The sequence below is a fragment of the Ovis aries genome, chromosome 3, assembly GCF_016772045.2.
Source record: "Ovis aries strain OAR_USU_Benz2616 breed Rambouillet chromosome 3, ARS-UI_Ramb_v3.0, whole genome shotgun sequence".
Taxonomy (NCBI): Eukaryota; Metazoa; Chordata; class Mammalia; order Artiodactyla; family Bovidae; genus Ovis; species Ovis aries.
The window spans coordinates 77,804,945-77,831,433 of record NC_056056.1 but is presented as its reverse complement, the minus strand read 5'-3'; the positions used below and the strand labels follow the sequence as shown (position 1 = coordinate 77,831,433).

Sequence of the window (26,489 nt, the reverse complement as noted above, 5' to 3'; positions counted from 1 at the left end):
GAAAAAAAAAAAAAAGAAGTCCACAAGAAAAACGTTTAGAGCATGAGGGTCACAGAGCCTAGCTCTTGCTGCAAGAGGATGGCCTTCAGTGAATGCAAAATCAGCACCTCTAAGGATTTCCTAAGTCTCCAGGGACCTGGGGGCACCCTTAAAGTGCTGGGCTGAGGGTGGGGCCTTCTCACTGGTGCAAAAGTGGGCCGAGGCGCCCCCCCTTCATCCTATTAACACTTTCCTCCGTCTTTATTCTCTAGCTTGTTTTATTTTCAGCTTTTCTCCCAAATCCCATTCTCTCCACTACAGACGGCCTGTCCGGTCAGTGTGAGATCTCTTCGACTTGTTTGTATCCCGCCTCACCGTTCCTTTCTTCCAGGAGCTTTCAGTGGGGCAGTGCCCCCACCTGCTCTCCCTAGATTCGCTGACCGCCGTCTAACACCTCTTGTATGCGTGCGGCACCCACTGCTTCCTCCAGTTTTCTCTTGCTCTGGGCGAGTCCTCACTCCCCAGCTAAGCCATTCGTTTTCTCATCTCTGTCTCGACGACTCTCTTTTTAGCAGTAAGAGGCCGATATAAACAATTCAGAGAGATGAAATTCGCACTGGCACGGAGCCCGGCCTGCAGCCAGAACTGGGTACCCAGCTGCGCTCAGCAAATACTTGCTAATCGCGCAGTAGAATTTTCCCTCTGGCCAGTGATTACAGAAATCGGGGCTTCCTAGAGTCCTCCTTGTCCGCCCAGGGAACCAAAGAGAGTTTTCAAACCCCAGGTCTCCTTTCGACAGCTTGCAAAGTAAGAGTGATGGAAAGGCTCTCCCCCTCCCGCCACCGCTGCCGCCGCCGAGTTCGCTCTGGGTGCCGGAGGCCGAACCATGTACGTGAAGAGTGGGTGGGGGTAGCTGGGAACTATGAGGTCATGCCCGGGTCACGTGACCGCTCCCGCATCTGTCAACTGTGATACAATTACTAAGCCGGTCTGGGCGTGCGACATTCAAACCAGTTCTCTCTCTCTCTCCCTCTCTCGCAGGCTCTGGTCCCTTTCACAATAAGGGACCGTCTCAAAAGTGTAGGATCCTGAAGGATTTGGCTCCAAATGTTACAATTTAAAGGGCTGGGCTAGAAAGAAAGGAGGGGAGAGAGGAAAAAAAGTCCAAGGTAGCGCTTACTGCTGCTGCAGTTTGAAAATTATGCTTAAGGTTCCTTAAAATCTTTTCTGTCAAAGCAACTTGGCATATGTGTTAAACGGTCTTTTAAAAATCTTCATATGGCCTCTTAATTCCATTTCTAGTGTGCTTGTATGGGAAGTAATTCAAACTGGGGCAAAGGTTTAGGTATATGAAAGTCACTTTGTTATTGAAATTAACCAACCATATAAGGAAAGTGAATAGATTAGAGTATTAAAAATATATATAATATTGTTCAGTTGTTTAAAATGATTTCCAAGAACCTTTCATGACATGGAAAAATGTATGAAACAATGACCACAGGGAGTATTTGCTGAGCACTTCCTATGTGCCAGATGTTCTGCTAAATGCTTTCTGTGGATTGATACTTAAACCCTTAGGAGACAGATACCATTATTATCCCTCTTCTAAAAACTGTGGTCTAGAGAGGGAACCTGCCTAAGGCTGACTAGCTAATAAAGTGGGAAAATTGAGGCTTAGCAGTTACCCAAGGGGCTTACCTAGATAAATGACAGAGGCAGGATTAGAACCCACAAAATCTGAGGCTAGAGTCCAGCCTTTTAACCCCCATGCTCTTAACTGCCTGTCACAGTAATAACTGGCAAGAAATCAGAATGGATACTGCACACACACACCATCAGGTCAGTCGTGTGTGCACACACACAGTGTATGAACAGCAAAAGAATGGAAGGACAGACGGCCGCATTCTCACAGTGGCATCCTTCAGTGGTACAATCACCAGTGATTTAAGCTCTCTCTATACTATTCCGAATCTTTTAATGCAGTGTGTACATATTATAAATTAATGCAGTGTGTAGGTATTAATTTAACAAGTACACAAAATGTTATATACAGATTGATTTCACTAAAAAGTCATGTTTTGATTATGGTATTATTTATTAATATAATGAAAACTTCAAAGTAGTTAATGACAATTACTCTTTGAATAGTTAAATGAACTTTAAAACACATTAGGTGCAATAATTTGCAGGCACTGAAAATGAAAGGTACGGAGATCAAGTGATACCATTATGTGAAAAATCAAGGTACAAAATGGTAGGCGTACTATACACAATTATTTGAAAATATTGTTGTAAAATCTGAAAGAAAAAACAATATCAAAAGATAACTATCAGGATGGTAAAATTACGTGTGATTTTTAAAACTTGTTTGAGTATCTTCTGTTTCTTCTATACTAATAAAAATATTTTTATTATTTTAATATCTTATTTTATTATTTTATAAACACTTATAATACAATATTTTATTGTGTTAAGATTCCGTATCAAAATTAGCACAGAGCACATGGGAATCTTTTTTACCTTTCCAGAATGCTTTCTGTTCTATCTCACTTCATTGCCAGAACACCCCAATGAGACTAGGCTCTTTCTCATTTTACCCATGGAAAAGTTAAGGCATTAAGATGGCAAATGAGTTACTTGGAGTTAACTAGTAAATGCACGGCAACCCTGGGACCGGAGCCTATAACCCCAGAGCTCTGGCCTATAAACCACACCAATTTCCTGATGCAAAGGCTGATGGTGCTGCCTGGAGAATAAAAACAATGATTAAGACCCCCAACTCTGAGATCTAAGTGTAGATTCTCTCCAGTGAGCAAGAGCCTGGGGGCAAGGAACAGGCTCTATTTCTCCTCTCTGTCTTCAGAATGGGAATGTCTAAGGCCTAAGGCTTTCCCCCAACACTCCAAACTCCTCCACCCCCAACACACACAGCCAGCCATGTCCCCCAAAACAGGCTCCCTGGGAACATGCCTTGGTCTTGGATGGAGAGAGAGGCCAATAGACGTGTAGTTTACCCTCCCCCACACCGTCTGGAGTACAGTCTCACCAAGAGTCCCCAGAGGAGGAGGATCAGGGGCCCCATAGGCCAGCATTTGTCCAAGGTTAGTTGCAAACTAGACAGGCACCAGACAAGCAAGCCTGGAAAGAGCATCAGGACATGCAGGTTGCCAACAGGCACAGTAAAGGACACTCAACATCGCTAATTATTAGAGAAACGCAAATCAAAACTATAATGAGGTACCCCCTCACTGGTCAAAATGGCCATTATTAAAATGTATGGCAAAACCAATACAGGATTATAAAGTAAAAAAAAAAAAAGTCTGCAAATAACAAATGCTGGAGCAGGTGTGGAAAAAGGGGAACCCTCCCGTACTGTTGGTGGGAATGTAAATTGGAGCAGCCACTATGGAAAACAGCATGGAGGTTCCTTCAGGCTAAAAATAGAGCTACCATAGGATCTAGCAATCCCACTGCTGGGCATATATATGGAAGACCAAAAACTCTAATTCAAAAAGATATATACCCAGTGTTCAGAGCAGCACTCTTCACATTAGCCAAGACGTGAAAGCAACCTAAATGTCCATCAACAGAAGAATGGATGAAGAAAATACAGCATATATATATAACATATACAATTGAATATTACTCAGCCATAAAGAAGAATGAAATAAGTCCACGTGCAGCAACATGGATGAACCTAGAGATGATCATACTGAGGCAAAGTAAGTCAGACAAAGACAAATATCATATGATATCGTTTATATGTGGAACCTAAAAAAAAAGATACAAATGAACTTATTTGCAAAACAGAAATAGACTCACAGACATAGAAAACAAACTTATGTTACCAAATGGGAAACAGGTGGGGAAGGGGGGGAGGGACAAATTATGAGTTTGGGATTAGCAGATACAAAAACTATACATAAAATAGATAAACAAGAACCTACTATATAGCACTGGGAATTATATTCAATATCTTATAACTAGCCTATAAATGGAAAAGAATGTGAAAAAGAAAAATACATATACAGATATATATTTTTTCTTTTATATATAAATAAATAAATAAAATCACTTTACTATATATCTGAAACTAACATTGTAAATCAACTATACTTCAATCAAAAAAAAAGAGAGAGAGATCAGAAGAGGTCAAGTCTCAGAGACACCAGGCCAAGCCAGCAGTAGGGAACTGGAGGGGCTGAGGAACCCCAGGGAATCAGGTCCTGGTCCCTCATGTAACAGAAGGAGATGTGACTTGCCAGGGTCACAGCCAGACTGAGCAGGAGTAAGCCCAATCCAAAGCACAAAGGAATTAGTCAGAGACCAGGCCACAACTCCACAGAGCCAGGCTTCATTAATTCATTCAAGATATATCCAGTGCCATTCCCACTGATCAGATCTTCCTGTCGTCATGGATCCAGAGCCAGTACCCTGTCCGCAGTCCCCTCTCCTTTGGGGATCAGGTGACCCTTATGACTCAAGGTAAGGAAAATGTGGATGTCACAGGCAAGGCAGCAATTACTCCTCCAGAGAAACAAATTCAAACTCCACAGCACAGAAAACAAACCAATGGGCTGAGTCCAGGGGCGTGACAAGTCCAGGGCCCAGTGGGGAAAGCTTCCAGAAGGCAGGAGGAGTCAGACAGACATACGACTCAAGAGGTCCAGCAGGGTGCATGTGCTCTAAAGAGCTAAAAGAAAACCAAAGGATTTCCATGGGCAAGGTAATGGCACAAAAAGTTAAGAGGGGGATGAAAGTCTAGATTTATCAATCGTGATGTCGGGGGAGGGTCCTAGTCAGAAGAACGGGAGGCGGTAGTGCTTGGATAGGGTGATTTCCGTAAACAGTACATTTAAGCATTTGTCCCCAAACTGGAACAGAAGGCATGGAACACCTGAATGTGAGCAGTTCCTGCTACTGAAGACAAAGGGTAAGGTAATGATACTTTCTGTAAAGAAAAGGGAAACGACTGGCCCCAAGTGCTATTTACAAAGAGGCTTTGAGGGGAAAAAAATCTTGCCTATAGAGAGACCTGTCCATTGGTCTGAGCTGATGATAACTGGGTGTTTGTTTTCCTATTTCCATGGGGTCTGTGGGATTTCTTTTGAGTAAAGAGGTGCAAATGCTGTGCTGGGGATCTAACAGAGAAGCAGGGAGTTACTAAAATGAAATGTCCATTCCATGCTTGCAAACCCTCAGTGGCTTCCCACTGTATTTAGAATAAATTCAGATTCTGTAAGTGTCACATGGGATCTGGCCCTGTCCCTTCTCTCTCACCTTCACTCACTCAGTGAAGCCCCACTGACCTCCTCTCTGCTCCTCAACCCAGCAGAGCTGTCTCTGCCTGGTGCCTTACACTGTGGGTCCCTCTGCTCAGAACATCCATCCTTTCTGTCCCCTTCCCCTCACCCTGCTGGATGCACAGCTGCCTCCTCCTGTTTCCCTCTGCTCCCTACCTAAGCATAAACTTTTACTTCTCCATAGTACTTAGATCAACCCAAGTCACCAGTTGTCTGCCTGCTCAGCGTAGCCAGTATCCCCACCACCCCAGCCCTGACCCCTTCCACTTGTGCCCCACCCTCCTCCACAGCAGGTTCCTCTGTAAAACCTGGGGCTTAACTGCCCTGCTCACTAAACGGGATGTGGTGCCTGGCAGAGCGCCTGACATTGGGAACCAGCCAATACATATTTGTGGAATGAATGAACGAAAAAGAGATCTGCTGCTCAGAATGTAACTGAGTGAACACTCAGAGCTCAAATTCCAAAGGAGAAAAGATGAGAATCTTCACACGCTCCCTATTGCTTCCCTCCTTTCAACTGAGCCCAATGCAGCTTGCTTCCACTTTCTCCTCTTCTCCCTCCCACCCTCGCTTCTTTCTTTTACAGAGGTTCATGAGCACCTATTCTGGCTAGGTGCTGTGTGATAAGCCCACCTTCCCACCCACTCTGCTCCCCAACATGTCCCCAGTGCCCTGACCTCACCCAGGGCCCCAGTCTAACCCTAGGCCCCCTCAAGTCACATCCCTTATACATTCACCCCCTCCCTTGGTACATCTCCTCTGTGGACCTTCATTGGACCTCTGTGTTCTGAGGACAGACACCCTGGGAGAGAGAAACGAAGGATTCTCCAAGGAACCAGCTATAGGTGTGTATTTGCTAACATATTTGTCTTCTTGGGAGTCAAAGTTTTGGAGTTCCTATACACTAAGTTTTTCATGAAAATGAATGACAACAACCTGGTCTTATCAGGTTTTTGGCTTGTAGTCCCAAGAGTCTTATTAGCTGACTATGACCCAGGACTACTTTCTTGCTTCCTTTGAGCCTCAGATTCAAATGAACACTTGGTTTTTGAGATCCCTTCAAGTTCTAGATCTTGTGTCATCTTTGGCACATGAATCCACTCAGGCTTGGTAGCAGCCAGGATGAGTCAAACATCACCCTCTATGGGCTCATTTCCCAGTGGGGGAAAAAAAAAATATGTGCTCCATTCCATCACTCCAAGAGTATACAGGAGTGGGTGGTGAGCTGGGCCAAGGTCTGCCAAGACTCTCTCTGAACTGGGGATCCATTTTGCTGCATCTGCAAAGAGAATGCAGTAGCTTGCCTTATAGTGAAAGGGGTCCCATACTGCAGGAAAAGACCACGAGGTGAGCTGTGAGGTTGTGCAGGAAAGCTAGGGTGCTGTGACAAAGTGAGGGTTTATCATGCTTTAGAACAGCGCTTAAGGGGTGTGGGAAGAGCAGAGCTTAGGAGGGTAGGAGTGGCAGGAGAGATTCAGTCCTTCCTAGTGCTGTCAATGGGCTTCTAGGGGCGCTAGTAGTAAAGAACCCACCTGCCAATGCAGGAGACATAAGAGATGGGGGTTTGATCCCTGGGTCGGGAAGATCCCCTGGAGGAAGGCATAGCAACCCACTCCAGTATTCTTGCCTAGAGAATCCCATGGACAGAGGAGCCTGCTGGGCTACAGTCCACGGGGGCGCAAAGAGTCGGACATGAATAAAGTGACTGAGCATGCACAGTGTTGTCCATGAACAGGCATCATGTCAGAGTAATGGGCCGGGAAGGAATGGACAGGATGCAGAGAAGAGAGGAAGGGGGTAAGACTTGAGCATCTCCCTGGGGAGTCCAATGAAGGGCTGCACTGGCTCTCCAGACGCGTGGGGGTTAGGGTTGGCCCAGTATAGGTCTGCTGATCCCTTCAGGGGTTCCTGGAACCCTAGAGACAGAGAGGAAGCCCTGCACAACTTTCCGAAATACTAGCATGTGTGCAAAGCTCCCTCTCCATTTCCGGCTCTCCAGGCAGCTCAGGCTCCAAACGAAATCCACACTCTCCATCCACCAAGTTATCCTGGCCTTCCTGGGGCAGCAGGCCTCAGTGAGGGGCAGGGCCTGGCTACCTGATGTTCAGCTCCCCCCAGTTCTCCCAGAGCAGGGAGTGAGCCTGCAGAACAGCCTCGGCTGGAGCACAGCCTGGGACTGCGTCAGCAGCAAACAGCTTCCCTTGCACCTCGGCAGGAAGTGTTAATGAGGAGAGCAGTGAGGAAGGGCTGTGCCTGCCTGCGGTTGTAACAGTTTGCTCCTTCTGGCTCACAGGCACTGAGGAACTTGTACGTGGAACACGCCTTCTTGAGGGTAAGATGGTTAACAATAATAACGTGTAGCAGGTATCGAACAAAGTGCCCAGTGCAAACATTTCTAAAGCAAAGATCTGGACAGCAGTGCAGCTGCTGGAAAGGACAGGATGTTGATCAGCAACCTACCCCCGCAGGTCGAGGGTAGGCCTGGGGGCTACAGAAAGGTGCCCCTTCATGGCGGTGGACTTAGCTCATCCACAGCCCCATACCTCCACACCCAGGTCCAAAGCAAGCCCCTCCCCCTGTTTGTTTCCCAGGGAGGGAAGGAACGCAATAAAACCCAGATTTGTCCAGGAGGAACCAACTCTGACTGAATTGAGTCTTGATTGAGTTCACACTCCACGCATCTGCAGCCTTCCCCGCCAGGAGCGGGAGAGAGGGATTTTCTTATCAAACACCATCCCTGTGTTACAGGGTGGGCATCCTTTGCCTGGCCCTCACCTCATCTAAGCATCCCTTTCTATGGCACAATCCATTGTTGAAGAGGAGACAGATGCTGGAAGCCCCCATCCAGAAACCAGCACCAGGCCAGGGCAGAAGACTGTAACAAGCATAAATGTTTGTTCAGACCCTACAACGTGTACCCCCAGTATCAGCATTAAAACAATAGGGCAGCAGGGACCAGAGAAGGATGAAGACACATTTCTGCCCACAAAGAGCTGTGTTGGAAAAGATGGTGGGCCAAGCAGACAAAGCTGCTGACCGGAAATAAAGGCAATGAGGGGGAAGGGCTCATCAACCAGGGCTGTGGTTCCTGGCAACCAGGGGCTGGGAGGGCAGGCTTGGTCCACCACCAGTTTTTGTTTTGTGGAGGGGACATTATGACGGTGTAGACTGGAACACGCAGGTTGAGAGGCTGAGAAGGAGGCTGGGGAGAGAGAGATACTATCAGGCAGTTCTGGAAGAGACATTTCAGGAAACAGAGACATTGAAGTGGGACTGGGAGAAATTTTGTAAAGCTCTCAACTTTCCCCCAAACCTTTCATTACAATGAATTTGCAGAGGAGATGAATTCATGTCAATCTGGGGGACATGGATGATCATTGGGGCCCCAATAATGGATTGAGACCAACTCAGAGGGTCAGAACTGGGGTTGGCCAGGGGATCAGATACTCCTGGGTTATAGAGCTTGAAGTGGGGTTAGAGTCTCCAGAAGGGGAGGCGGCAGGGGGCTCAGGTAGCTGGGAACAGAATGCTTTCTTTGCTGGGCCAGGAATGATGGCTGGGAGAAAAGGGGGTGGGCTGGGGAGTTGTCCAATGGGACTTGTCAGATGGTGTGAAACTGTGATGGAAAGTCTCAAGCCCTGGACAAGTGAAAGGATTTATTGGGAGGGAAGGAAGGGAGCTGACAGTGGGTAGGACACAGGTCACTGACGCTGACCTCTTCCAGCCTGTGTATCAAAGAATTTAACCTACCTCACCAAAAAGATGGGGAGATTATTTGTCATCTCTCACCTGGGCTGATGAACAGTTTCTGACGGGGCCCCTGCCTGCGGTCTCTCCCTTTCTCCAAAGTGTCCTCCACATACTGTGGCGCTAGAAGAATCTTTTGAAAGTCCAGCTCTCTGGGATTTCCCTGGTGGACCAGTGGTTAAGACCCTTCCAATGCAGGGGGTGTGGATTTGATGCCTGGTGAGGGAACTAAGACCCCGCATGCCACGCAGTTTGGTCAAATATTTAAAATAAATAAAGTCCTTCAATGACCTCTCATTACCTACACCCTGCCTCCCCTACCTGAATTCATCTAATTGCTGAGCAGGGCACACAGCACCATGTAATCAGGCCCCGTCCATCTTTTCAGCCTCATCCATGTCACTTCCTGTCACTCCCACACTCCATCACACTGAACTACACACAGGTCCTCAAACACAACTTGCTTTTACACATCTCAGGGACTTTCCAAATGCTCTCCCCACCCCCCACTCCCACCTTTACCTGAAGTTTTTCCCCAGTTCAACCGCCAACACCCCAGAGCCTCCTGTGACCCTTTCCTCCCACCTACTACTGTATTTCTACAGCATGCTGTATACAGCACTTCTGCATTGCTCCATCACCAAGTTATCATTTGTGAATATGTCTGTAACTAGTGAAAGAACAGGGCCAGATGGTATTCTTTGCAGCCGAGCAGCACAGTGCCTAGCTCATTCCTGGTATTCAGAAAATTTTCAATGAATGACTGAGCTTGCAATTCAAAAGGGCCCACAAAGATGACATCTTTTAAGGAGTCTGTCCAGCTAACAAAGACACCCTTTTCTCATAGAACTGACCCCAGACACCAACTGGACTGGAGATGGACATCTGATTTGAGCTGGGCCAAATGGACTCCTTCTCAGAAAAGAGGAACTGACTCTAAGAAAAGCAAATTTGCTTCTGAAACTACATGTAGTGCATTCATGCTTACTTGCTCAGTCGTGTCTGACTTTTTGTGACCCCATGGATCCCTCCAGGCTCCTCTGTCCATGGAGGTGCTGCAGGCAAGAATACTGGAGCGGGTTGCCATGCCCTTCTGCAGGGGATCTTCCTGACTCAGAGATCAAGCCTGCATCTCCTGCATTGCAGGCAGATTCTTTACCACTGAGCCCCCAGGGAAGCCCACAGCACGTAGACTCTGGGATATAAAGTGTATGGGGAATGCAAACTCTACCATCTAAAATGGACAGTAAAACGTCATTCTTTAAAAAGGAGAATGAAGTAACCACCTAGAGGACTTCATAAAGCTTTCTGATACTCAGTTCTAGCCCTCCCCTGAGACTATGACAGATGCCTGTCCCAAGCTTCTGTGAGGTGACCCTCTTTATGGATAGCCTGCCTCCTATTCTGGTTGTGAGCTTCATGGGATTTCTGTTACTTATAAATTCCTGACCACACAAGCCAAGCTTTGCCCTTGGTAGAATTTCTTGAGGGTTCTTTTCTTCAAAACACTTCTATTTTAATACAAAAATCATACTCAGGCATAAATTAGACTTTAAGTCACCATACACAGGCAGAACCCAGCTGCATAATTTATGGGGCCTAATGTAAAATGAAACTGTGGTATCCTTTGTTCAAAAGTATAGTTAGGGCTTCCCTGGTGGTCCAGTGGTAGAATCCACCTTGCAATGCAGGAGACATGGGTTCGATCCCTGGTCTGGGAAGATCTCACATGCCATGGGGCAACTAAGCCCCCATGCTACAGCCACTGAGCCTGTGTGCTTGAGCCTGTGCCCTTCAACTACTGAAGCCCGCGTACCTCAATTAGGAAGCAGCCCTCAAATGCAGCAACAAAGATATACCACAGACAAAAAATAAATTAAAAACACTTTTTAAAATTTTAAATTACAGTTGAGTGAGTGAAAGTCGCTCAGTTGCGTCTGACTCTTGGCAACTCCATGGACTATATATAGTCTATGGAATTCTCCATGCCAGAATACTGGAGTGGGTAGCCTTTCCCTTCTCCAGGGGATCTTCCCAATCCAGGGATCAAACCCAGGTCTCCCGCATTGCCAGCGGATTCTTTACCAGCTGAACCACAAGGGAAGCCCAAGAATACTGGAGTGGGTAGCCTATCCATTCTCCAGCGGATCTTCCCAATACAGAAATTGAACTAGGGTCTCCTGCATTGCAGGCGGATTTTTTACCAACTGAACTATCAGAGAAGCCCAAAGTACAGTTAAAGGCACAGAAATACTTATAAAGCTTTTTATTTATTTCTCCAGTCTCTCTTTCAGCTTGTCATGGTGTTTATTTGCTATTTAATGTCTGGGTAAACAAAAATTACAATATAAAATCCTTAGCATGAATCATTTATCTTTATACTGTGCAATGCCCATATGGAGAATCACCAAAATGACTGTATTTCTTGGCTTCTCCCAGAAGATGCATCCAAGTGGCAACAAGAGATGAGCCCAAGCTCCCCCGTGCACTGATTTGTCTAATGGAGGACTCCATCAGGCACAGGGCACTTTACAAGGCAAGAACAGATCCTCATAAGCTTCTGGAAGTCCCACCCTGAGACTCAGGCCCAGCAACCCTAACAAATGTTATGCCCTCCTTCCCACCAGTCCCCAGATCTATGTGTTCTGCCAAGTGTCAGGGAAGTCAAGCCACGCATCTCCCATCCCAATAAGCTGGCTGATCCAATTCACAGTAGGCAGGTGAATCCCAGGGTCATTACTTCCACACTGAGATGTGCTCAGTATCTGGTGGGTAAGAAACCCATGCTCACCAAGTTCCCTGCTGGATGTGCCATGAAGCTGCCAACCTGGGGCAGAGATGGCCACCATTATGTCCAGCCCTAAGCTCCTATGAAGGATACAGACCTTCCCTGCATACACTGGGCCCTAACCAGGGGCAGAGGGCATTAGTGTTCACTGGTTTAGGGAGAGGAAGGCAGGATCTCAGAGTACCAGCGAGCTGAGAAGTGGGTGGTCAAGAACCCACTACGCATCCCAGAAAGATGCGTAGACTTCAAGAATTAGTACTTGCACACGTGAGCCAAGGCCCAAGCCCCCAGCACGTGCACCGAAGTCCTACTGGACTTCACTCATAAAGCACACATTCAAAGATAAAAGTAAGAACTTCAAGACGGCTAGCTACCAAGCAGTAGACCCCAATTCAGTTCAGTTCAGTCACTCAGTCATGTCTGACCCTTTGTGACACCATGGACTGCCAGGATTCCCTGTCCATCACCAACTCCTGGAGCTTACTCAAACTCATGTTCATCGAGTCGGTGATGCCATCCAACCATCTCACCCTCTGTTGTAGACCCCAACTGCTGGGCAATTCTGAGCATGGAGCTCTGTGTGACTGCACTCATCATATGCCCATGAAGTTGACCCCTGACACAAGAAAAACAGTTCTGTGCAGGCATGCATGCTAAGTCGCTTCAGTCGTGTCCCCCTCTTTGCGACCCTATGGACTGTAGCCCACCAAGCTCCTCTGTCCAGGGGATTCTCCAGTCAGGAATATTGGAGTGGGTTGCCAGGCCCTCCTTGAAAAAGAGGTCTAAAACTTATTAAGTAAAATAAGAACAAGAAGCTGAAACAAAAGAAGAAAAACACACTTCAACTACGTATTAAATTTAGGACACCCAGACGCATACATCAAGATTACCATTCACTCTCAGCTGAAAGATGAGCTAACGAGCAGATGTCTCTATTTCTTTCAGCCCAGACTGTAGAATTGACCAGGAGCTCTAGAATGTATAGAGAAAATGGAATTAGATTTATAAGCATTAAGTCAGGCTTTATTCCAAAGTATAATGCCTTTAGCTAGTCAGAGTATTTCATAAAGTTAGACTAATCCCAGGGCAAAACAGAGGAGGAGATATTACCAGTTTGCTTTGCCCTAATAAGTTATACTTCTACAGCTTAGAAGTTCAACAGGAGCTTCACTTTCCAGAGGCTTATACAAAAAACTTCCTGTTGGCATTGGCTCCAAACAAGGCCTTTCGTATTTCTGGCATCTTTTGTTGAGATAAGAGATCCAGTCGACTTTCCAGAGTATTAGAAACCATTATTCTCTGATCGCTACTGTAGACCTCCACACCTCCAGTTGTGTCTGCAGCCAGTTGCACCTCTTTGTCAACTTGAACTTCCACACATCTGTGGGAGACTGAGGTGTACTGGGGGATGGCTCTTTGCACTGCAGCCTCCACCAGGAGGTGGTCCTGTGGCCTGCAGCGTACAATCACCACAGGCTCCAGCAGTCGTAGCAGACCCTGGAGCACTAGTTTATCCAGCAGCCCCTGGTAAAATTTTGGGTCTGTCACAATCCGGCTGAGTCTCAGCTTTGCATCATTCAGCAACTCTGAGATGAGGTCGTTTCGGGCTCTCAGGACTTTCAGCCTTGCCTGATTCCTCATGGTAGACATCTGGATTTTCTTCTGCTGCTCTATCTGCTTCTCTTTCTTCTCATAATACTCCATAATCTTCAGTCGCTGGGTTTGCACAAGGCGTCCTTTCTCAATGTTGAACTCTTCCTCAGCCTTGGCATCTATTTCTTCGGCCTTCTCATTAGCTTCCTGCTCAATGAAAGCCATCATGTGCTTAATCTGCTTTTGCACATCGACATCACTCAGGGCCATGGCTGCTCCTGGAAAGAGAGGTAGAGGAAGAACTGGTGGACCCTCTGGTTCCTCTGACTTAGGGCAGAATTTCAGGTATGTTTCTGGAACTCCACTTTCTGAGCTGTGGAGTGTAGGGAAGGAAGGATAGAGTTAGGGTCCAAAGGGAACGATCACAGAGACCACTTATTCACGACTCATTTCACAGATGAGGAAACTGAAGCCCAGACAGGGAAAGCAACTTGTCCAAGGTCATACCCTGGTAGAATCAGACTCAAACTTGGGTTCCCAGAGTTCCGTTTCTACTACACTCACCACCTTTTTGTCATCAAATACTATGAGATGATCAAGACAAAAGATTTCTAGCCAGCAATGGCTCAATCACAGATAACAAGTGGAGAGAATGGAAAGGCCAAATTAATACAAAAATGGAAAGTGTAGGCGCATTTCAGGTTGGAGAGGGCTGGGGGAATCATAAGAAACTTGTGGTTAAACAGGATTCAATCCAGGAAGATTGCCTAGAAAAAGAAAGATCTTTAGTGCTTCCAATGATACAAAGAGACACAATACTCGTGGACAGATGGTGGCATCCTGGAGAGAACTGGAGGTGGGAGAGGGTGATGGTAATCCTTTAACTGGAAGTGGTTTCCAAACCTAGATGTATGTATAAATCACCTGTGGACCTTTCAGGAATACAGCTTTCCAGGCCCCACTCCAGAATACTGAATTAGAATCTTTGCCTGTAGGGTCTGGGTGGGAATTCATATCTTTAAGTCTCTCTGGGCCCTCCTACACTGTTAGTGGGACTGTAAATTAGTGTAGTCACTATGGAGAACAGTATGGAGGTTCTTCAAAAAACTAAAGTTGCCAGATGATCCAGCAATCCCACTCCTGGGCACACATCCAGACAAAACTATAATGTGAAAAGATCCCTGCACCTCTAAGTTCATTTCAGCATTATTCACAAAAGCCAAGACATGGAAACAATCTAAATGCCCATAAACAGATGCATGGAAAAAAGATGTGGTATATATATATTCACACACACATATATACAATGGAATATTAGTTAGTCATAAAAAAGAATGAAATAATGCCATTTGCAGCTATATGGATGGACTTAGAGATTATCAAGCTAAGCAAAGTAAGTCAGAAAGAGAAAGACAAATATCATATATATAACTTATCTGTGGAATCTAAAATACGACCCAAATGAACTTATCTACAAAAAAGAAAGAAACTCGCAGACATAGAGAACATACTTGCGGCTGCTAAGGTGGATGGGACGCAGGGGAGGGCTGGATTGGGAGTTTGGGACTAGCAGAGGCAAACTATTATATATAGCATGGTTAAACAACAAGGTCCTGTTGTGTAGCATAGGCAACTATATTCAATATTCTGTAATAAACCATAATGGAAAAGAAAAAAAAAAAGACTCTCTGGGATGCTTAATGAGCCCCGGCAAATGATAAATGAAATTTTTAAAATGACATATGAAAAAATAAGGCTAGCAATAAAGAGGCAAAAAATATTAAAAAGAAACTAACAAAATTTGAAGCGAAAGAATATAATAGCTGAATTGAAAAATTCACTAGAGGTGTTCAACAACAGACTTGATTATGGAGAAGAAATAATCAGCAAACTCAAAGATAGGCCATTTGAAATTATCCATTATTGTTGGAGAAGCAAAATTTTTTTTTTAAGTGAAGAAAGTCTAGGGACATATGGAACACCATCAAGTGGATTAATATATGCAGTAGGGAAGTCCCAGAAGGTGAGGAGAAAGAAAGAAAGGAGCAGAAAGCTTATTTGAAGAAATAATGACTCCAAACTCCCCAAATCTGAGGAAGGCAATGGACATCCAGATTCACAAGCAAAACTGAAAAGCCAACCAAATCACGTCTCTAAAACGAATCAGTGAAAGATGGAGACAGCGAGAGGGACAAAAAATGCGAGAAGACAGGCAGGAAACAGTGAAAAAACCGGCAACAGCGCAAGGAATTATTTAAGACATAAACAGATTAAACTGCACAATCAAAAGCTGTAGAGGGGCTAAACGAAATTAAAAGCAAAACAAGATCCAGTCATATGCTGTCTACAGGAGACTCACTTTAAGAACACACATAGACTGTGAAACACATATCCTTTTACTTTCAAGTGAAAAGGCAGAGAAAGAGAGTCTGTGCAAACGGTAACCAAAAGAGAGCAGGAATGGCCGTACTTGAGTTATGTGAAATATACTTCATGCAAAAAACTGTCATAAGAGTAAAAGAAAGACACTTCATAATAATAAAGGTCAATTCAACAAGAAGATATAATGACTATAAATAGATATGTACCCAACAGCAGACTACCCAAATATATGAAGTAAACACTGACAGGACGGAAGAGTAATAGACAGGAACACAATAATAGTGAGAGAGTTCAATATCCCATTTTCAATAATGAATAAAATGTCCAGAGAGAAGATCAATAAGGAAACAGAGGACTTTAACAATGATATAGATCAAACAGACCTAACAGAAAATATTCCATAAACAGCAGCAAAATACACATTTTTCTCAAGCACAATTTTCACATTCTCCAGCACAGATTACATGTTAGGTCACAAACCAAGTCTTAACAAACTGAAAAAGACTGAAATCACACCAAGTATCTTTTCTGACCACAATGGAATGAAACTAGAAATCAGTAGCAGAAGGAAAAATGGAAATTTCACAAATATGTGGAAATTAAAATGCTCTTGAACAACCAATAGCTCAAAGAATACATCAAGAGGGAAATTAGAAAATATCTTGAGACAAACAAAAATGAAATACAACATACCAAAACTTGGGATGTAGCAAAAGCAGTGTTAAGAAATAAGTTTATAGCATTAAAAGCCTACAATTAAAAAGAAGAAAGGACTGCCCTAGTGGTCCAGTGATTAAGAAACTGCCTGTCAATGCAGGACACACAGGTTTAATCCCTGGTTCAGGAAGATTCCACATGCCTCATGATGACTTAAGCCGGTGCACCACAGCTACTGAGGTCTGCACTCTCTAGAGCCTGCGCTCCACAGCCAGAGAAGCCGACACAATGAGAAGCCTGCACACTGCAACTAGAGGAAGCCTGCTCACAGCAACAAAGACCCAGCACAGCCAAAAATAAAATGCATATTTTTTTAAAAAAGAAGAAAATTTTCAAATGAGCAGTCTAATTTTACACATTTAAGGACCTAGGAAAACTAAGCCCAAAATTAGCAGAAGGAAACAATAAAAATTAGGGCAAAAATAAGTGAAATAGAAAAATGGGGGGGGGGATCAATAAAACTAAGAGCTTTTGAAATGATAAAACTGACAACCTTTAGTTAGACTAAGAAAAAAAGAGAAGACTCAAATAAAATTAAAAATGAAAGAGAAGACATTACTAATGGTGCCACAGAAATAAAAAGGATTATAAGAGATTACTATGAACAACCATATACCAACAAATTGGAAAACCTAAAGAAAATGGATAAATTCCGAGATACATACAACCTACCAAGACAAAATATAAATAGAAAATCTGAACATAGCTATAACAAGTAAGGAGATTGAATCAGTAATCAAAACCTCCCAATGAAAAAACCCCAGGACCAGAAAACTTCAAAGGAGAACCCTACCAAAAAAAAATTAAAAAATCAATGTCAACTCCTTACAAACTCATCCAGAAAATGGAAGAGGAGGGAGCACCTCCAAATTCACTTTAAGAGGTCAGCATTTTTTCTTGGGCTCCAAAATCACTGCACACAGTGACTGCAACCATGAAATTAAAAGATGCTTGCTCCTTGGAAGAAAAGCTATGACAAACCTAGACAGCATATTAAAAAGCACTTTGCCAACAAAGGTCTATATAGTCAAAGCTACGGTTTTTCCAGTAGTCATGTATGGATGTGAGAGCTGGACCATAAAGAAAGCTGAGCACGAAAGAATTGATGCTTTTGAACTGTGGTGCTGGAGAAGACTCTTGAGAGTCCCTTGGACTGCAAAGAGATCAAACCAGTCAATCCTAAAGGAAATCAACCCTGAATATTCACTGGAAGGACAGATACTGAAGCTGAAGCTCCAATATTTTGGCCACCTGATGAGAAGAACTAACTCACTGGAAAAGACCCTGAAGGTGGGAAAGATTGAAGGTAGGAGGAGAAGAGGGGATGACAGAGGATGAGTCGGTTGGATGGCATCATCGACTCAAGGAACATGAGTTTGAGCAAGCCTGGGGAGATGGTCAAGGACAGAGAAGCCTGGTGTGCTGCAGTCCATGGGGTCACAAAGTGTTGGACGTGACTGAGCAACTGAACAACAATAATTACCCTGATAACAAAGCCAAAGACACTAAAGAAAAGAAAACTGAAGCCCCATATCCTTGATGAACACAGATGTAAAAATCCTCAACAAAATATTAGCAAACTAAATTCAAGAGCACGTTAGAAGAATTATACACCATGACCAAGAGGGATTTATCTCTAGAATGCAAGGATGGTTCAACATATAAAAATCAAGGATCAGACAGATGATCATTCAACATGCAAAAATCAATCAGTGCAATATACCACATTAATAGAATGAGAGATAAAATCACATGATCATTTCAATAGATGCAGAAAAGGCATTTGAGAAAGTTAGACACACTTTCATGATTTTAAAAAAAAAACAACAACCAACAAAGTAGGAATAGAATGAAATCACCTCAATATAATGCAGGTCATATATGAAAAGTACACAACTAACATCATTCACCTGGCTTCCCAGGTGGCGCTAGAGGTAAAGAACCTACCTATAATGGAGGAGACATAAGGGACATGAGTTCAATCCCTGGGTCGGGAAAATCCCCTGGAGAAGGAAATGGCAACCCACTCCAATATTCTTGCCTGGAGAAACCCATGGACAGAGAAGCCTGGAGGGCTATGGTTCATGGAGTCACAAAGAGTCGGACACGACTGAATTGACTTAGCACACATCATCATTCATACTCAACAGTGAAAAAATGAAAGCTATTTTTCTAACATCAGGAATAAGGCAAGGATGCCCACTCGTGCCACTTTTATTCAACATAGAATTGAAAGTCCTAGTCACAGCAATTAAACAAGAGAAAGACACCAAAATTGGAAACATACAAGATCAACATACAAAAATCAATTGTTCCTATAATATTAAAATGAATAATCTAAAAAGACAATTAAGAAAACAATTCCAATTATAATATCATCAAAAAGAACAAAATACTGTGACTAAATTTAACCAAGGAAGCTAAATACTTGAACACTTAAAACTACAAATTACTGTTGGAAGAATTTAATGACAAAAATAAATGGAAAGATAACCTATGTTCATTAGAGGACTTAATACTGTTCATGCTACTCAAATCGATCTACAAATTCAATACAATCTCTATCAAATGCCCAATGGCATTTTTTTAAGAAATAGAAAAAACAACCCTAAAATTAATATGAAACCACAAGGAATCCTTCACAGCAAAAACAGTCTTGAAAGAGAACAAAACTGGAGGCATCACACTCCTAACTTCAAAATATATTACAAACCTATAGTAATCGAAACAGTATAGTGCTGGTAGAGAGATCAATATAACAGGATACAGATCCTAGAAATAAACCCACACAAACACAATAAAATGATCTTCAACAAGGGTGCCATGACTACACAATGGGGAAAGGACAATCTCTTTAACAAATGATACTAGGAAAACTAAACATCCTCAGGCAAAAGAATTAAATTGGGCCCTTATCTTACACAGAAATCAACAAAAATTGGATTAAAGAATCCCATATAATCCAACAATTTCACCTCTGGAGATTTACCCAAAAGAATTGAAAATGGGATCTCAAAAGAGATATTTGCATTCCCATGTTCACTGGAGCTCTACTCACAATAACCAAGAGGTAGAAGCAACTTAAATGTCAATTAATGATTGAATGGATAAAGGAAATGTTGTATATACATTCAATGAAACATTATTTTGCCTTAATATGACAAGGAAATTCTGTCATATGCTATATCATAGATGAACCTTGAGGACACTATTATGCAATGTGAAACAGGTCAGTCACAGGAAAAATACTACCTGATTACACTTAAATGAGGTATCTTAAGAATCAACTTCATAGAAGCAGAAAGTATAATGATGGTTTCCAGGGGCTGAATGGTGGGGAATCAGGAAGTTGCTGTTTAATTGGTATAGAGTTTCAATCATGCATGATGAAAAAGTCCTAGAAATTGGCTATACAACAATGCGTATATAGCTAGTACTGTACTGTACACTTAAATTTTTTGTTAGGAGGGTAGACTTTATGTTACCTGTTTTTTTTTTAACTGGAAAAAAAAAAAAGAATGCTGTTCCTGAAAGATGTACCACTCACCAAGCTTGTTGGAAAAACACACCCATGTTCATGACAAAGACCAAGACTTTGGGTTCAACTTTGCAAACTGTCATCAGAAGTTAAAAAGAAAATAATTTAGCCCATCCATTCTCCATTATTTTAGGATGCAATTTTCCTTAAACTTCGCTTTTGTAAACAGAGCAAAACATTCTCTGTTCCTAAATAAGACAAGTCCATTAATTTTTTTTTTAAGGCTCTCTGGGTAACCCTGCTGATCACCAGCTTTGAGAGCCACTGTAAATGAAAGACAGAGAGGGGGAGATGCAGGAAGTTGCAGGTTAAGTGTGTAGAGGAAAAAAATGTACCAGACAAATCCTTACCAGCCCCCCGCCAAGGGCCAGCCTTTGCTCTGGCGCCGGGTGTCTGCAGGCGGAATGTGGAACTTGGAACACCTACTGGAACCTGGCACTGTTGCTTCCTTCTTCTGCAGACGACCCTCTCAGTCTGACCTGGCAGCTCAAATTGAAAGAGCCAGGCTGTCACTGGGGAAGGCGAGCCAAGCCCGCCAAAAGGAGGCCAAGAGGAATTTCCTTGGCACACAGGCCTGGGCTGGGGGCTGTGCTTGCAGACCCAGAATCTCAATTAAGTTGGCATACGGTGGGCTTCAACTCTGGGGTGGGCTCACCTTAACCAAACCATCAGAAACAGATATGTATGTGAACCCAGGCAGCCAGTTTATTAATTTACTAATGAAAAATACAGCCGTCAAGCTGGCAGGTCATGGCCCTCTTTCTCTGTATGTGAGTCACATGGGAAGCCAAATGCAAAAGTTGTCTAGTGAGAAACCAGGGCAAACAAAATGTGCCAGATGGTCTCTAAGAATGGCACGCTGGCCACAGGCGCTGGCACACTCTGGTCCATAAGCGAGGACACCCTCTCCAAGTCCAGACAGGGCTTAAAGGGGGCATCACTGGCTTCCACAGTGTAAGTAATCTTCTGGAGTAAGATTGCTTGAATTGAGATCCTCGTTCTACACTTAACATTTGTATGACTTTGGGGAATCAGCTCATGCCTTGAAGGCTCCGTTTCCTCATCTGTATAATGGAAATAATATAGCATGCACATCATAGGATTATTGTGAGGCTAAAATGAAAGAACTGAGTGTTTAGCATAATGCTAAGCACATAGTTAATCGTCATGCTTGGTAGTTACCATCATCATCAGCGTCATTACTACTACTGCTACTACTTTATAACTGGCTCTTCTCCTCTGCTTTAAGCCTCATCATCGTCCCTCTGTGTATGTACAGAGTACTTATGACTGCTTTGATTTCCATTCTCAAAAGTAAGTAGAAACACATCCTAGTCTTGCTTCCTTGTATTAAACTTAGTAGCCTTGCAAGAAGCTCGAGAACCTCCCAGGGCTTCACGGCATATTCACTCGTGGTCTCAGGTGGCCAGCCATATCCTTGGTGATGGGAGGTGAAGTCCTAGAATTTCAGGGCTCTTGGGCTGGGGGTGAGGTGGAGTCATCTCACAGCCTGTAACAACAGTCCCTGAAACTGCAGTCCCGAGTTCTCATACCTCCTCTGGGACTCCCACTTCTAATCAGTCTCTCGGTGCTGGGACTTGGAAGCAGCTGCAGGGTGGGGTAGGGCTAAAAGTCAGGAATTGAGCAAGTGTCTCCGCAGGAACACGGCTGCCCGTATAATGCATCTGGCTGATGTAACTTCCAGTCTGTCTGGAATGGGGATTATGAACTCACATGAGCCTGTGGCTCAACCAAAACAGTGAAAAGGAGCTACGAAATATGAAACATACATGTCTGCTCTTGCACGAGGGCACAGGACTCTCCCGTCCCACAAGGCAGGCTTGCACTGTAAGTGGCATCTGTCCTGCCCATGCTTGGTAGGGGACAGCACTAGAGGTCTCAAGACAGTCTTACTCCCATAAACTATTCAATACCAAGGTCTCTTCACTGCCCCCCGGACACAGCAGGCTCAGCCCTACCTAAGTCACGTAGCTTGTGATCACACAGTTCCCTCAGCTAAACAGCCTTCCTCTGCTTCTCTCCACTTAACTAAATCACATCTACATCTTCAGCCCAGTGTGAGTCCCACTACCTCCTTGACCTCTGGACTCCTCCTCAAAATGACAGCATGGCCTATTTTCCAGATATAATTCACAGTCTTTTGATGCTCCAGTTACCTTGCTTCCTCCAGGAAATTCCTTGAGGACAAAAATCTCCTTCTCTAGCAGGGGTTGGATGCAGACAGGCACTTGTTAAACATGAATTGATTGGATTAAAGGCTTGAGGCTGGGGTGGGGGGAGTACATTTTTTTAATCGTGAATTATAACACACATTCAGAAAAGTATATAGCTTAATGAATTATTAGGAGGCAAACATGCAGTAACCAGCACCAGGTCAAGCACAAGGACATTACCAGCACCCCCAGAAACCCCTCCTTATGACCTTGGGGTGAAGACATTTTAAAACTGATGATTTTATATTCATAGGCATGAGAGGTGTTCTTAGAGGAAGTGTGGGCTTGGAAATCTCTCTTCACCAGTCCTCACCTACAGGAGCCTGTGTGCACCTTGGAGAATCCTCACCACGAGAGGGAGGAGGGAAGGCAGGCATGCTTGAGGAGCCAAATGTGTCCGTCAGCCTGGAGCCCTGTCCAGACCCTGATGCTACTGTTCCTCATTCCAGCTGGGATTTGTAAGTCTGAGGGGTCATGTGTCCAGGTCTGGGCTCCCTGTTTTAAAGACAAACAGCACCAAACCGGGGCCTCCAGACACTTAGAGATGACAGAGTGAGCAAGGGAAGGGTGCACGGGGCAACTTGCAGGGCCCAGGAAGTGGGTGAGGAAATTTGGAAAAATAAGGACTTCTTTGTGGGGTTTAAAATACTCAATATGTGGAAAGGGGGTGTCTCCTTTTCTGTCTCTGGACAAATATTTGCTGAACATCCACTACATGCCAGGCACTATGTAGGCACTAGAGATAAAGAACAAGCAAACACCAGCCCTGCCTCCCAAGCCCATGATGTCATGGGGGGACCAACAGGTCAACAGGAAGTCACACTACAGGGTGGCCTGTTAGCAATCAGCAGCTCCAAGACAGCTAGGTGAGGACTTCGCTGGTGGTCCACCAGCTAAGACGCCAAGCTCCCAATGCAGGGGGCCAGTGTTCGATCCCAGATCAGGGAACTAGATCCCAGATCAGGGAACTAGATCCCATACACTGCAATTAAAGATCCCACATGCCAAAACTAAGACCTGACATGGCCAAATAAATATATAGCAAAAAAAAAAGGGGGGGCTAAGCAAATGAAGGGATCCAATGCCTAAAACCCCCCTCCCAAGTTCACCATGGGCTCTTTTATAATAAATTGCTCTGCAACCGTTAAACTATGTAGTGGGCGGTTTGAAACACACCATTAGTGACAACAAATGCTTTAGATGCAGGTCACTTCCCTGGTAGCTCAATTGATAAAGAATCCACTTGCAATGTAAGAGACCCAGGTTCTATCCCTGGATCAGGAAGATCCCCTGGAGAAGGAAATGGCAACCCATTCCAGGATTCTTGCCTGGAGAACTCCATGGACAGAGAAGCATGGCGGGCTACAATCCACGGGGTCTCAAGAGTCAGACACGACTTAGTGACTAAACCATCACCACCACTTGGAAAAGGTAGCAAGTTGGTATATTCATGAAGGAGAGTTTTCCAAATAGATAAGAATCAGTCAAGCTGTTAGGGATACCTGACTTGAAGCAATGCCTTGGGGTTTCCAGAAGGTCTCTGGCTCAGAAATGTAGAAGGTACCAGGACCCAACGTAGGAAGGAAAAAGAGCAAGCAGAGGACACAGTGGCTGCAGACTGCAGTAGGAGTGGTCTTCTGGGCAAAGGGTCAACCTAGGAGGGAGAAGCACAGACGGGCATTGAAGGACAGACACTTTTGAGACGCAGGAAGAGAAAATCAGAGTCTTTAGACAGGGAGAACGCTGTGGGCAGAGGCACTGTGCTAGGAATGTGTAGGAGGTCTGAGCGCAGAGAACAGATTGGATCAGCAGCAGCAGACAGGCCTCCAGTGGCGGTGGGAGTGAGCGATGTCTAGAAAGTCGGAGCTCAATTGGGGAAGATTTGAAATGTCAGACTGAGGGCTAGGACATGAGGCTAAGGAGACCCATTAAAGGTTTTGAGTAGGGATGTAACTTGGCCAAACCCGAGTTAAGAAAGATTAGCCTCGTGGTGGTGAAAGCTGGTGAGTCTGGCTTTAAGTAAATGCCAGGTCAAAGAGACCGCATGGATGAGGGCTTGGACAAGAACGTGAGAACAGGTGGAAGGAGATGTGGTACAAGAGCTGGCAGGTTTGAAGCCTCAGGGTCTGGCCCCGGCAGCACCTGCCGAAGCTCCACCCACAAGGTTGAGCTGCTCAACTCAATGTGATGTGGGAAAGCAGGTGAGAAGCACACGGCTCCTTCCAGAGCCAGCTGGGGTAGAGAGAGCAACAGCCATAGTTCATTTGGTTTGGAATTAAAGGAGAGGAATTAAAAGACCCGTCCTCCCAAAGAGGAAATTCGAAGTGTTCACAAAGCTTTATCTCTGCTTCAGTTGCTAACTAAGGGGACACATACAGTTTTAATCTAATAACTCCATCCCAGTGGCAAAGCAGGCTGTGATTGGGACTGGAGAAAGCTAATGCCCAAAAGAAGCAGGCAGGTAATATAAAGGAGAGAATCAGGTAGGGTCAAAGACATTTCTTCCCCAAATAATGTACATTAAGAATTTACAGCTTAGTTTTTCCTTTTCACACATCTGCAGGAAGGTTGCTTCAAAGGAGTCCAGTTCTCCCCAAGAGCAATATGCTACAAAGTTGCATGGCTAAAGGCTTTCAGTGGTGGCTCCCCCCACCTCCAAAACAAACACCTCCGTTTCATCCCTGCCTAAAGGGCCTGAGTCTTTTGGAAATGGGGACTTGGGGGCACAGGTTCTCATATTTTAGAGAAGCTGGAAATCCCATTTGAAAAGTAAAATCCTTTTATCTTTTTTCTTTGTCTTATTGTGGTAAAATATACATAACAAATTTTTGTCATTTTAACCACTAAGTAATGTTCAGTGGCATTAAATACATTCACAACAGACATCACCAATCACCTCCAGAATGCTGTACCATCAAACATTAACTCCTCATTCCTTCCTCCCACATTTCCTGGCAACCACTGCACTACTTTGGGTTTCTATGCATTTGACCACCCTCAGTTCAGTCCAGTTCATTCGCTTAGGCATGTCTGACTCTTAGCAACCCCGTGGACTGCAGCATGCCAGGCCTCCTTGTCCATCACCAACTCCCGGAGCATGCTCAAACTCACTTCCATCGAATCGGTGATGCCATCCAACCATCTCATCCTCTGTCGTCCCCTTCTCCTCTTGCCTTCAATCTTTCCTAGCATCAGGATCTTTTCCAACAAGTCAGTTCTTCACATCAGGTGGCCACAGTATTGGAGTTTCAGCTTCAGCATCAGTCATTCCAATGAATATTCAGGACTGATTTCCTTTAAGAATGACTGGTTTGATCTCCTTGCAGTCAAAGGGACTCTCAAGAGTCTGCTCCAACATCACAGTTCGAAAGCATCAATTCTTTGATGCTCATTTTTCTAGAGTTGACCACTCTTGAAACCTCTTGTGAGTGGAATTATTTGTCCTTTGTGACTGACTTATTTCACTTAGCAAAATGTATTCAAGGTTCATCCCCGTTGTAGCACTTGTCAGAATTTCCTTCCTTTGTAAGGCTGAATAACATCCCATTGTATGTACCTGTCACATTTTGCGCAGCCGTCAGTGGCATTTGGGTTGCTTCTACCTTTTTGCTAATATGAATAACATTCCTCTGTGTGGGTGTACAAATATCTGTTCCAGTCATTGCCTTCAATTATTATAGGTATTTACCTAGAAAGGGAATTGCTAGATCGCGTGGCAATGCTCTGCTTTTTTGAGGAAACTGTGCCATTTTCCACAGTGGCTCCACCATTTTATATTCCCACCAGCAATGCAACAAGCATTTCAATTTCCCCATATCTTCATCAATATTTGTTATTTTCTGTGTTTTTGACAAAAGTCTTCCTAATGGGTGTGAGGTGGTACTCGTTATAGTTTTGATTTGCATTTTCCTAATGATTAGTGATGTCGAACATCTTTTCATGTGCTTATTGGGCATTTGTGTATTTTCTTTGGAGAAATGTCTGTTCAGGCCCATTTTAAAAACCAGGTTGCTTTTGTTGTTTAGTTGTAGGAGTTTTCATCACTTTGTGGTCCTGAGCTCTCCAGCTGCCATTCAGGTAGCCAGCCAGTCAGCAAACAAAGCTCCTAGATAGGGTTTTTCAAAGTGTGGGCTGTGAAACCAAAAGGAATAGAAAATCCAAAATTCATTACAGGTAGTGAGCTTAAGTGTTGCTTGTCAAATTCTTGT

The 26,489-nt window shown here is 44.2% G+C and overlaps 1 protein-coding gene across 7 annotated transcripts in view; it reads right to left on the bottom strand.

Annotated features, from left to right (window-relative positions):
* The window catches only part of ATP6V1E2 (ATPase H+ transporting V1 subunit E2), a 75,647-nt gene that overhangs the window by 38,422 nt on the left and 10,736 nt on the right, over positions 1-26,489 (bottom strand). For 2 of the 7 annotated variants that reach the window (XM_042246220.2, XM_027966879.3), the window contains one exon: positions 11,280-13,783. The exons of 2 other annotated variants lie outside the window; for them this stretch is intronic. In XM_042246220.2, coding sequence (XP_042102154.1) covers positions 13,000-13,680 — 681 coding nt within the window. In that variant the 5' untranslated portion in view covers positions 13,681-13,783 and the 3' untranslated portion in view covers positions 11,280-12,999. Of the gene's footprint in view, positions 1-11,279; positions 26,413-26,489 lie in introns of those variants that run through there. 3 more of the 7 variants (XM_042246221.2, XM_012172264.4, XM_060412208.1) reach the window with 2 other exon arrangements.